Here is a 12074-nt window from a genome sequence, read left to right as displayed (position 1 = left end):
AACATCTTTGCATGTAGGTCAATAGCCAGGGGCTATAACATGTAAAACAATCTTTGACGATGTATTAATTGTATCCGTTCACTTATAATTATTCACGGTTTCTTGCATGATGCAGCAAAATATTTGTATGAAATTGTGAATTGTCAAATATTGTACAGCTATGATGATACATATACATTTAATAAAAACCGCAAAATAAAACTACTAAGAATAATCTATGAAACAAAAACCAAATTATTATTTAAACATCATCATCATTATTTATTTATAAAATTTAAATAATACATAATATAGGGACAAAAATGCAGACTGTTATGGGCTTTAGCCTCTTTCAGCCTCTAATAACAGAAAGTTTTACAAAAAAAAAAAAAACATCAACAATAATAACAGAAAACAAACAGAGATAGAACACACATAATATTAGTAACATAGTAAATCACTTCACTGCACGAAAAAACGATGTTTTACATCACTGAGGGGGAGTGTTTTTTAAAGTCTTGGAGAAGTTGCATTAATGTGGGGTCGTTGGAGTTAGCGTAGGACGCCAGCACGGCAGGGGGGTGAGGGATTTTTTCCTTTGGACTTTGGAGAATGTTGCCCCTAAGGGGGTAGGGTTGGATTTGAGAGTGAGTGAGAGGGTGGGGTGATCTTGAAGGGCTATGCGTGAAGCGAGTCGGCCTTGGAGTTTTTTAATGAATTCGAGGATGTTTGGGAAGGTGACCAGGTTATAGAGGGTGTATTATTTAAAAGTGTTCGTATATAATTTGAAAAACAAACAATAGATTTACTTATCATATATTTACTAATTTTACGGAAGAAATGTTTATTCTATAAAATGTTCCATATTGTGATAATGCGAAATAAAGATAAATGATAAAGAAGTGTGAGAAAATGTTAATGATTTACTAATAGTCTTGTTACTAATTTTATCCAAATTATATAAATGATTAAATTGCATCAAAAACTCGTGCAGAATGATGTAGCAAGAGCGCAATCCGGGACTTCTCTTCTCAACGTCACTCTCTATGCGAAACGTCGCTCGTCAGCAAGTCATTTTTCTTACAATTAATTTTGCTCATTAAGCAAATTTCTTGTTATGCGAGGTTCCACTGTATATGAATACTGTTGAATTTCGCATCTAGAAGTCAATTTTCTCGCCAACAACTTTATTTAGTTCATTTAGTGATAGATTGTAAATATATCTAGATATTATATAAAAAAAGGAAATGATGATGTAAACCCAAAAATTATCTTGTGTATTTTTTATTTATTTTGTTTAAAAAAAATCAGTGCATAAAGAATTAATCTGAAAAACAACAACAACAATATTCGAGCGCACGCAATGTGTGCTGCTCGAGGATTAATGAATAATGATCAGAAAGCTGGTCCATAAATAAGGACGATAAATTCTGATTAAAATTTATTTAATAATTGTAACGGGACTAAGGTAGTATGATTTATTACAAAGAGAAGATTTTTTTTCTGGAAAGTATCTCGAAGACAATGCGATGGCAATGCAAATCCATTGTACGAAATCACATAATTGAAGGGAAAAAAATGTAATTTGACGTTCGTTTCTTATGAGAAAAAGAAAAGAGCGGTAAGTTGCATAGAAACAATTGAATATCTTCTGGTATTGCAAATGAAATGGAAATTCTCGATACCGGAGCTAATCCATTCACATTGCATTGTGCCCTACTTAATACTAAAATCATAATTTCCATGCTGCGATATACAATACAAATGGGATGATGAAGTATTTACAAGATGTATGAGTATCACATGTATCATTTGCTCTAATGGTAAGATCCACCTCCTGATGAATATCCGTGATCGCCACCTCCGGAACTATATCCTCCTCCTCCGGAGCTGTATCCTCCTCCTCCGGAACTGTATCCTCCACCTCCGGATAATTCTTCGTGACCGCCGCCGCCTCCGTAACCGATGCTTCCACCTCCGTATCCACTGCCACCTCCGTAGCCGCCATCATTACCGCCTCCCTTGATGAAAATTGGTACTGGTTTCTTAACGATGATGGTTTCTGGGATGTGAACTGGGACGGTTTTGGTTACTTTGACTGGGTATGGTCTTGGGATGGCAACTGGGACTCTGTATGGAACCGGTACCTTTACTGGTACACTCACGTGAACTGGGATATTTTTGATTACTTTGTAGGGAATTGGCTTGTCGATGTGGACTGGGTATGGTTTGGGAATGTGAACTGGATATGGTTTGTCCACTTTGTATGGTACTGGTACTTTTACTGGATATGGTACTTTCTTGATAACAGTGTATGGAACTGGATGTGGGACAGGGTATGGTATATTCTTGGTCAATGTGATGTGGCTGATGGTTCCATGTCCACCTCCTCCACCTGATCCTCCTCCTAATCCACCTCCAAAACCACCCTGTCCTCCTCCAAATCCACCACCATGACCTCCCAAATCTGCTCCACCTACGCCGTGTCCTCCTAAATCGCCGCCTCCTCCATTGCCTCCCAAATCATGGCCACCTCCATAAACGATCCCACGTTTCTTCTTATCCTGACCAGCGGTAACTGATATAGCAATGAGCAAACACACCTGCAACAAAAAATATATAAACAACCAAAATGTATATTTGCTGTTATCGTTATACCAGAAGCTTCATGTTGCTGAATATGAAGATGCAACTGTACTAGGGAATAATGAGAAACGTCCGGTTTATATATACAATTCTTAAAACACCCTTCCCATATTATGGAGATAGTTGCAGTTAAACACTTTCGCCATTTTAGTAATACAAAACGAATAATAATTAAAAGAAAATAAGGGGGAACAAGTAGGAATAATCAACAATCATTCCAGTCCACACGCTTCGCCGATTACATTGTAATTTTAATTAGGAATCTGCTGTCGACCACATCTTTCCACCAAGCCATGGCGCATGGAAAATACAAAAATCCGTCTGCCCAAGAATAGGAGCGTAAAGGCATTACACGGTTACGTAAAGGTTTGCCAATAATAAAATCTTAGGTAATTGCAGTTATTAACAGTTTCTAACCAACCCGTGGAAAATCTAAATTAAAAATACACTTAAGTCATTTTTTCCTATTAACATCTGACTTCCTTTCGCACGGACTTCCTGATAAATCCTCCGTCATGCAATCTTATTAGAAGCAAAATTATTCACAGAAAAACAAGAAAATAAATATTTTTTGTATATATTTCTACAATTTTTATTTAAATATAATATCATATATTAATAGGTAATTCGTTTTTGATATCAAACTAGATAACTAATTCTAATAACTAAACAACATTAGCAAATTATCGAATAAACTTATTAAAATAATCGAAGCATTTAATCAGTTTATATTTTAATTACAAATTATTATTGAACTAAATGGCTATCGACCTTTTTGCCTCAATTCATAATTAAATTAAATTATTTGAATTTAAAATTCATAATTACTTAACTGTTGCACTTTTTGCATTATGTATTAAATACTGTCTGAGAGCATGTGAATCAATAGCGTTTGATGTATGGGAAAAAAATGCTCGTAATGTGATGATTCTAATTTTGGTGTGATCTAGATTTGAATGTAGTTTAAGTCTGTAGAATAAGAGAAAGCTTCGTCGCGAAAAAAAAAGAACACATATTTAAACGGATTTTCCCATCTCGTTCGTCCTGATTTCGCAAATTTGTCACAGTATTTGAATTTCTGAATTTTTCATTGCAAAAGGATTTGATCTTAAAATGAATGAAATGACCGGGGAAGAGAATTGGAGCGCATTTTTCCGCAGTCTCTCGCTTCCTGTTGCTTCTATTTCTTGTACAGTGAAGGGAGGTACACACCATTTACTATTATAAGTGTTTTCTATAAACATTTTGCTCGAAAACAACTTTCAATGCTTATTTCCTTTATTCTTATTATGTCCGAGAAGAAGAAACAAAATAACCGCAATGGCTCCAATTATTGTTATTTTTATAAATGAGACCTTTCTTCACACTTGAATCGAATGTATATCGTATTAACCTTTCGAAATCAAACTGCGTGGATAGCATTTTACTTGAGATTACTTTTCACCCACTCGTTTACAACCTTTAGTTGCCGGAATCAATGATATTTCATAATATTAGAATAATAACATTACCATTCGGTATTTCGTAAATTAAACAAACTAAATGATTATATGATTTATACATTATAATATATTGCTCGATATTCAAGAATCGACATTTTCATCTAACTTATGTTGTTTTTATATTGAAATCACTTATCAAATATCAGAAATTAGTCCTGAAAATTTGAGAAAATCTTTAATTATATTATTTTTAAACGCAAATTATTTATACAAATCACTGTTTTATAAATCTCTCTCAATATATTTTTAGAGAGGGTTGTTTGAATATCATTTAAAACTTATATACAAATTTAAATTTTAAAGTCAGCAACAAAATGTTGTTCCCAATTACATAAAAGAGAAATTATACGTTTGTTGTTTGTTTTATGATAATTTTGTCTTATCAATAACACCAGATGGAAAATGAGTTAATTCAGTAAATTTATGTAACTTCGTCAATAAATTAGTTGGAAGTTTAATTATCAAAGAGGTTTTGAGAAAATAAAATGTACTTCCTATATTGCATTTGATATAGTTACGTTGCGTAAACAAAAGGAGTTTTGATAAATCACTGGAACAATATGTAAAAATATTGGCTTTCTCTTGCAATCTAAATGTGAATTGTTGTAACAATAATTTAAATATAATTATATTTAGTGCGTTGGATTCGTATAATCTGATATTACGTAGAGCGATGGCCAGGAAAATTTTTCGTTGCAAAAGCTCCTGTTTGTACGTGCGTGTTTCCTTTTCCATCACGATGCGCGAGTTTTTCTTCTTCTTCCATGTCTTACCAAATCCAAGGGCAACTTTTTCTCGCGTTAATTGTTTCATACTCGAGTGAATACTTGCATTTGCATTTTTATGCAGTTATTCAGTTGGATGGTGCATTGTTAGTCGGTTATGTATGGATGAGAATGTTTGTTTTGGTTGAATACACGCAACGCGGTATATTAATTTTTTTCTTCTTCATGAGTAGGGGTAGAAAGCTAATTTTTTGGACAGTTCCTACCACTCCGCAATGATGAGGTATAAATACTGCAAAAATCGTCGAGAACATCAACAGTCTTTGTTCAACAACAACATTAACTAAAATGAAGTTCCAAGTAAGTATTAGAATCATGAATTTGTTATTTTACTAAATTTATTTGCTCTTTAGGTTTGTGTTGTCAGTTTTTTTGTCGTCTTAGTTGTCACTTTTGCGAGTGGGAAGAAGGCGGAAAGCAAAACTGTAACTGACAAGAAGGACAAAAGGGGGTTGTTTGATTTGGGTTATGGAGGAGGTGGTGGCTTCGGAGGACACGATCTTGGAGGTGGATTAGGAGGATTCGGGCATGGCGGTTCGGGCGGTGGATTTGGAGGCGGCGGATTTGGAGGTGGCGGATTCGGAGGTGGTGTTGAAACACAGGGACATGTGAAGCACATCACCATCCACAAGGAAACGCCGTATCCGGTGCCGCATCCGGTTCCAGTTCCAGTTGAGAAGACTGTACCATACCCAGTTCAATATCCGGTTCATGTGCCAATCGATAAACCGTATCCAGTTCACGTACCACAACCATACCCAGTCCCAGTTGATAAACCTATCCCATACACTGTTGAGAAGACCGTCCCATACCCAGTCAGTGTACCTGTAAAGGTACCAGTTCCACACCCATACCCAGTACCAATTCCAAAACCAGTCCCATACACTGTTCACAAGCAAGTCCCATATCCAGTCAAAGTACCAGTCATCGTTCACAAGAAAATTCCAATCTACGTTAAGGGACACGACAGTGGACTTGGCGGAGGCTTTGGAGGAGGATTTGGTGGTGGACATGGAGGTGGATTCGGAGGAGGATTTGGTGGTGGACATGGAGGTGGATTCGGAGGAGGACATGGCCTTGATTTTGGACACCATTAAGAACAAGGACTGTTCCACCGAAAATCTTCAATTTCCAAATGTCGCACTAGCTCTACCAACATTTTTATACCAAATTTTCTGTAATTGATTGTAAATAATAAAAATAAGAACATGTATTTCTGATTATTCTTATTATTACTATTTTTTCTATACATCTTCTGATAAATAATAAAAAGGATACACACATTTCCTTAAAAAAACAACTATTAGATGTGCGTAAATAAATATATATAAATAACCAAAACGCTTCCGACCATGATGTAATAGTAGTAATATAAAAGTATTGGTCACAAATACTACATTTTAATAAACTTCTATTTTGACTAAGTATGATTTTCGTCTTTTCCTCCATTTCTAATATTATTATTTATTAAAAATATCACAATTTTGTATATGAAAGTATTATACAAATCACACAAATATGATTATAATCATAACCAAGGATATATTGCAATATTTGCGCCGCCTCTTCAAGAAATCAAAGAGGCCAAAGGTTTCATTTGATTATTACCGCCTTCTTCTGGTTCGTCTATGCTTTAAGCGCCTGAGAACTATATATGATATATAAAATAGTTTATACACTTTGATTTTTCTTAAGTACACAAATTGTTTAAAAAATACAACTAATCGAATAGATACATTTTGAACTACATCATTCAGGAAAACATATAAAAAAATGAAATATAGAATAAATATGTTTATCAGATTTTTTTGCTTGACAGTTTATAAAAATAAGTAACGTTCTTCTGATGAACTTTGCTGCGTGGTTAATGAATTTCAATATACTGAAAATATATAGGTTGGATTTAATTCAATAGGTCGTCTTTATATTTAAGAAGAAAAAGTAATTAGAAATTTAGACTGTACGTTAATTATTATGTATCTGAGTAATTTTAAGTTACGCAAGAATTTCACTTTTCTTTTAAATACTTCACAGTCATTTTCAAAAAAAATAATCTATAGGAATAAGATTGCATCATTTCAGAGTATATGTATTAAGTAACTTATGTATTTCATCTTAATAATGTACATGCATGTTGTTACATTGCTGGTTTTAGTATGGATGAGCAATCAGGTTCAGTTGAATAAGTATAAGTAATTGTGGTAATTTGAATTAATGTATTTTATGAGAGGGGATGAAAAGTATTATTTTTATAATTATTTCCCACCACTTCACAAAAAAAACTAACTATAAATACTTCACTGATGTTCGAAAAGATTAACAGTCATTGTTCACCCAATATAACATCAACATGAACTTCCAAGTATATTTGTTCAAAAATAGTATAGATAAAAATATTAATTAATATATTTTTTTTAGCCTCGTGTGTTCGCTTTGTTTTTCGTCTTAGTTGTCGCTCAAGCGAGCGAGAAGAAGACGGAAAGTAACATCAAGAAAGACAAAAGAGGTTTATCCGATTTAGGTTACGGGGGAGGAAGTTTTGGAGGACATGATTTGGGTGGTGGAATTGGAGGAGGTTTGGGACATGGATTTGGAGGAGGTTTGGGACATGGATTAGGAGGAGGACTTGGCGGAGATTTGGGACATGGATTTGGATCAGGTGGATTTGGAAGCGGCGGCGGCGGATTTGGAGGCGGCATCGAAACCCAGGGACATGTCAAGCACATTACCATTCACAAGGAAACGCCATATCCAGTACCACATCCGGTTCCTTATCCAGTTGAGAAGACTGTGCCATACACAGTCAAATATCCAGTTCATGTACCAGTCGATAAGCCATACCCAGTTCATGTACCAAAACCTTACCCAGTCCCAGTCGATAAACCAATTCCATACACTGTTGAAAAGACCGTCCCGTATCCAGTCAGTGTACCAGTAAAGGTACCAGTCCCACATCCATACCCAGTACCAATTCCAAAACCAGTTCCATACACAGTTCACAAGCAAGTCCCATATCCAGTCAAGGTACCAGTCATCGTTCACAAGAAGGTTCCAATCTACGTTAAAGGACACGATGATGGACTTAGTGGAGGTCTTGGAGGATTCGGTGGTGGTTATGGAGGCGGATTTGGAGGAGGACACGACCTTGGCTTTGGACACCATTAAGATCAATGACTGTTCCATTCATAATTTCAGTCTTTTTATGCACGAATACTACCAAAAACTACTTGTTACCAAATTGTCTGTTTAATAAATTGTAAATAATAAAGATCATAAGGAATACACTATAAAATATACGTTTTTATTTAATCCACCTATATTCATGTTATTATTTTAATACACTTAATAAATCCGATAATCTTCAGACGTAATACTATCCTTTGTATACTACCCACATATATTTAGGTCCATTCCGAGGCTCATCGCAACACTGATATAGAGTTGCAGGGAACCCGGTTCAAATATTCAATGAAAACAACAACTCAACATCATTTTAGAAATACGTGCAATATTATAAATAATAATAATATGTTTGATCTTTCTGTATTCGATAAATAATTTGTAATTATTTAACGTACCTTAGAAAATAATTTGATTAATAATTGAGTGAAATAAGTTGTCAGTGTTTTTCTTAATAAACATTATGTATTAAATTATGTTCTACAAAAAGTTTATTTCTTTTTATAAAGATACAATTTGAACAAATATGACGAGATATTTCTTTTTAAATAAACGCATGACATTCCTATAAAGTTGGTATAAATCATTACATAATTCTCACCCTTAATGTTAGGAGAAAACTTGCACTGTTTAGAATATTACTATATTTTTTGTAATACCGTAAAACACGGCTGAAATTTGCTATATTTGCAGCAGCGTAGGCAACAGCCAAGTTTTCGGAAATTTCATGGAAGGGCCGATTTTTTTTATCTAATATACGATACGAAAGTGACTTGTTCGAATCTCACCAAAATAAATTCACTGCTTTGCATAGGTCGAAAATGTGACAAAAATAGGACCGTGATTATAGAAGTAAAATAAAGTTGTGGTAGACTTCTTTTGAAAATACACTAAAATATGGTCAGTGTTAAATAATTAAATGTATATATTGTAGTATTTAATATATTCATATTAATATAATATGATATCAATTAGTATAGAATAATGCACTGCATACAATCATATTTAATAATTATATAATAAATTATTAGAATGTTGTAATTATAATGCAACTTAATTTAATTTGTATTATTGATTAGTTTGTACTGTAATGCTAAATTATAACTCATGAATGCATATATCTATCTATTAGTTTGTCATTCACTTTCTTTCATTACATATAACAAATACCTTATACTTAGTTACAGAACAATTTATCCAATATGCATTATGTAATTTCATTGCTCAATGTGCATACTGCATCATTGTTGGTCGGTGCATGGATGAGCAACCAGATTCACTTGAATACATCTAACTGTTAAAATAATTAAAATTATTTTTTTATTGGGGGGGATAAGAAATGTGTATTTTGACCGTTTCCTACCGTAGCGCTCGAGTAAAGTATAAATACTTTCAAGATCCTTTCGACATTAACAGTCATTGTTCACCCTAAACAACATCAACATGAAGGTCCAAGTAAATAGTGCATACTAGGATTACAAATAATTGTATAATAAAATGAATTTTCAGCTTTGGGTAGTCGCAGTACTTTCGGCCTTAGTTCTCGTTCAAGCGAACGAGAAGAAGGCTGATGGGAAAACATTGGTCGACAAAAAGGAAAAGAGAGGATTATTCGATTTGGGATATGGAGGAGGAAGTTTTGGAGGACATGATTTAGGTGGTGGAAGTGGAGGAAATTTGGGACATGGATTTGGAGGAGGTTTAGGGCATGGATTAGGAGGAGGATTTGGATCAGGTGGATTTGGAGGAGGAGGATTGGGCGGAAGCATTGAAACACAAGAACATGTTAAGCACATAACCATTCACAAGGAAACACCTTATCCAGTACCACATCCAGTTCCATATCCAGTTGAGAAAACTGTACCATACACTGTCAAGTATCCAGTTCATGTACCAGTTGATAAGCCATACCCAGTTCATGTACCAAAACCATACCCAGTCCCAGTAGATAAACCAGTACCATACACTGTTGAAAAGACCGTCCCATACCCAGTCAGTGTACCTGTAAAGGTACCAGTCCCACATCCATACCCAGTACCAATTCCAAAACCAGTTCCATACACTGTTCACAAGCAAGTCCCATACCCAGTCAAGGTACCAGTCATCGTACATAAGCATATTCCAATCTACGTTAAAGGACATGATAGTGGAATTGGAGGAGGATATGGTGGAGGAATTGGAGGCGGATTTGGAGGCGGATTCGGTGGAGGACATGGATATGGACACCACTAGAAACAATGACTGCTATTTTTAAAATTGTCATCATTTTGTAATAATTGTACCAACAATTGTATACCAAATTTACAGTTATATTAAATGTAAATAAGAACAAATACCTTTCTTTCTTTCAACTACCTATTTATAGTCAATAAATATTTCAAAGAAAAGTCAACATAGTTTCATTAATTTAGATATAATTTTCCTATTTACATATTAACTTCTATTTAGAAACTAGCAAAACTAAAATAATGCTAGCTATTTCTAATGTAAATAACTATGGTTATATAACTATAGACTGTTTATATGAAATTATAGAAAATAAATAATCATTATTTGCGTAATTAATATGATCTAACCGTGAAATAAAATAAATGATAATACTGATTTAATCACTATCATGTCTTAGAGTATAATTATTAAATTTTTAATACTCTTTCAAATATAAATGATGCAGAGGTGATTACTTTTTATTCATACTTTTTCGAGATTCTTTTCATTATTCCTATTTACATATTATTGTCAATATTAATAATTTTTATTTACTTTATCTTCTTAAAATATTGTAAGGTGCAAAGTATTTCATGATAATATTAAATGATTTATAATACACGATTATCAAATAAGTTCAGAGATAATAATCGATATGTTAACATTTCATTTCTTACACTTAACATATTCTTCATTACAAACATTATTATTTAAATTCTGCTAGTAAAGAAGGAATTGATAAATTATAACTGAAAATTTATGGAAGATTGGTAGCAAATTTTTAAGCTTAATTTAATAAACCTTCATTGCATTTAGAATTACTATTGTCGAATATTAATAAAGAGGGGATTCATGTATTAATATTATTAACTGGACAGAAAGACCTATGGTCAATAGCCCTTTGAAACAGTTGCCTTTTTTTGATTTATGATATTTATATTATTGTATTATTTTTTTTTTAATTTTGTAGTTTTACTGTTTCAATAAATATTATTATTGTTAATAACCGATTTGTTTTAATTGCGTTCTTAGAAAAGTGTAGATACTAAAGTTATTGATATTGTATAATTATATTAAAACTTAATCAATTGATATTATTATATCATTCACGTTGAATAATTCACATATTTGGATGGTGAAGAGTGTGCGTTCCTTTTGCACAGAAGAAGTACGGATGAGTAATCAGCGTCAGTTGAATTCATATAACTAATTTATGCTAGTGGGGATTTCACATTGAGTATAAATAGTAACCATATCTTCCCAGAAGTTAACAGTCATTGTTCAATCTCTCATCAGTATCAATATGAAGTTCCAAGTAACATGTACATTATAGGATTAAAATAGTAAATAATAACATATTATTTTCTAGCTTTGGGTAGTCGCAGTACTTTCGGCCTTAGTTCTTGTTCAAGCGAGCGAGAAGAAGGTTGATAGGAAAACCTTAGTCGACAAAAAGGAAAAGAGAGGACTATTGGATTTGGGCTATGGAGGAGGTAGTTTTGGAGGACATGATTTGGGTGGCGATATTGGTGGAGATTTAGGACATGGATTTGGAGGAGGATTTGGTGGAGATTTGGGACATGGATTAGGCGGAGGACTTGGTTCAGGTGGATTTGGAGGAGGAGAAGGAGGGTTTGGAGGAAGCATTCAAACTCAAGGACATGTTAAGCACATCACCATCCACAAGGAAACACCTTATCCAGTACCACATCCAGTTCCATATCCAGTTGAGAAGACTGTACCATACACAGTCAAATATCCAGTTCATGTACCA

General features: G+C 33.8%; 4 protein-coding genes across 4 annotated transcripts; 3 read left to right on the top strand and 1 right to left on the bottom strand.

Annotated features, from left to right (window-relative positions):
* Positions 1-1796: 1796 nt before the first annotated feature.
* LOC108556472 (putative glycine-rich cell wall structural protein 1) lies at positions 1797-2649 on the bottom strand. The gene is made up of 2 exons (XM_017912606.1): positions 2638-2649; positions 1797-2582 (listed from the first exon to the last, which is right to left on the bottom strand). Exons 1-2 carry the CDS (start codon positions 2647-2649, stop codon positions 1797-1799), a joined length of 798 nt encoding a protein of 265 aa, XP_017768095.1.
* A 2125-nt stretch (positions 2650-4774) lies between these two features.
* On the top strand, positions 4775-6082 carry LOC108556487 (WAS/WASL-interacting protein family member 1-like). The gene is made up of 2 exons (XM_017912621.1): positions 4775-5212; positions 5266-6082. Exons 1-2 carry the CDS (start codon positions 5201-5203, stop codon positions 6007-6009), a joined length of 756 nt encoding a protein of 251 aa, XP_017768110.1. The 5' UTR covers positions 4775-5200; the 3' UTR covers positions 6010-6082.
* Positions 6083-7262: 1180 nt separating this feature from the next.
* LOC108556471 (anther-specific proline-rich protein APG-like) lies at positions 7263-8077 on the top strand. Its single transcript, XM_017912605.1, has 2 exons — positions 7263-7274; positions 7331-8077. The coding sequence occupies exons 1-2, from the start codon at positions 7263-7265 to the stop codon at positions 8075-8077; spliced, it is 759 nt and encodes a 252-aa protein (XP_017768094.1).
* Positions 8078-9535: 1458 nt separating this feature from the next.
* On the top strand, positions 9536-12068 carry LOC108556470 (pupal cuticle protein 36-like; the record flags this gene model as incomplete). Its single annotated transcript, XM_017912604.1, has 4 exons — positions 9536-9547; positions 9602-10321; positions 11565-11615; positions 11670-12068. Coding segments are annotated over exons 1-4 (1182 nt in total), but the record flags the coding sequence as incomplete, so codon positions are not given.
* Between the last annotated feature and the right edge of the window lie 6 nt (positions 12069-12074).

Source organism: Nicrophorus vespilloides, unplaced genomic scaffold, assembly GCF_001412225.1.
Source record: "Nicrophorus vespilloides isolate i.1.1-1 unplaced genomic scaffold, Nicve_v1.0, whole genome shotgun sequence".
NCBI lineage: Eukaryota > Metazoa > Arthropoda > Insecta > Coleoptera > Silphidae > Nicrophorus > Nicrophorus vespilloides.
This window is presented reverse-complemented; position numbering and strand designations above follow the sequence as displayed.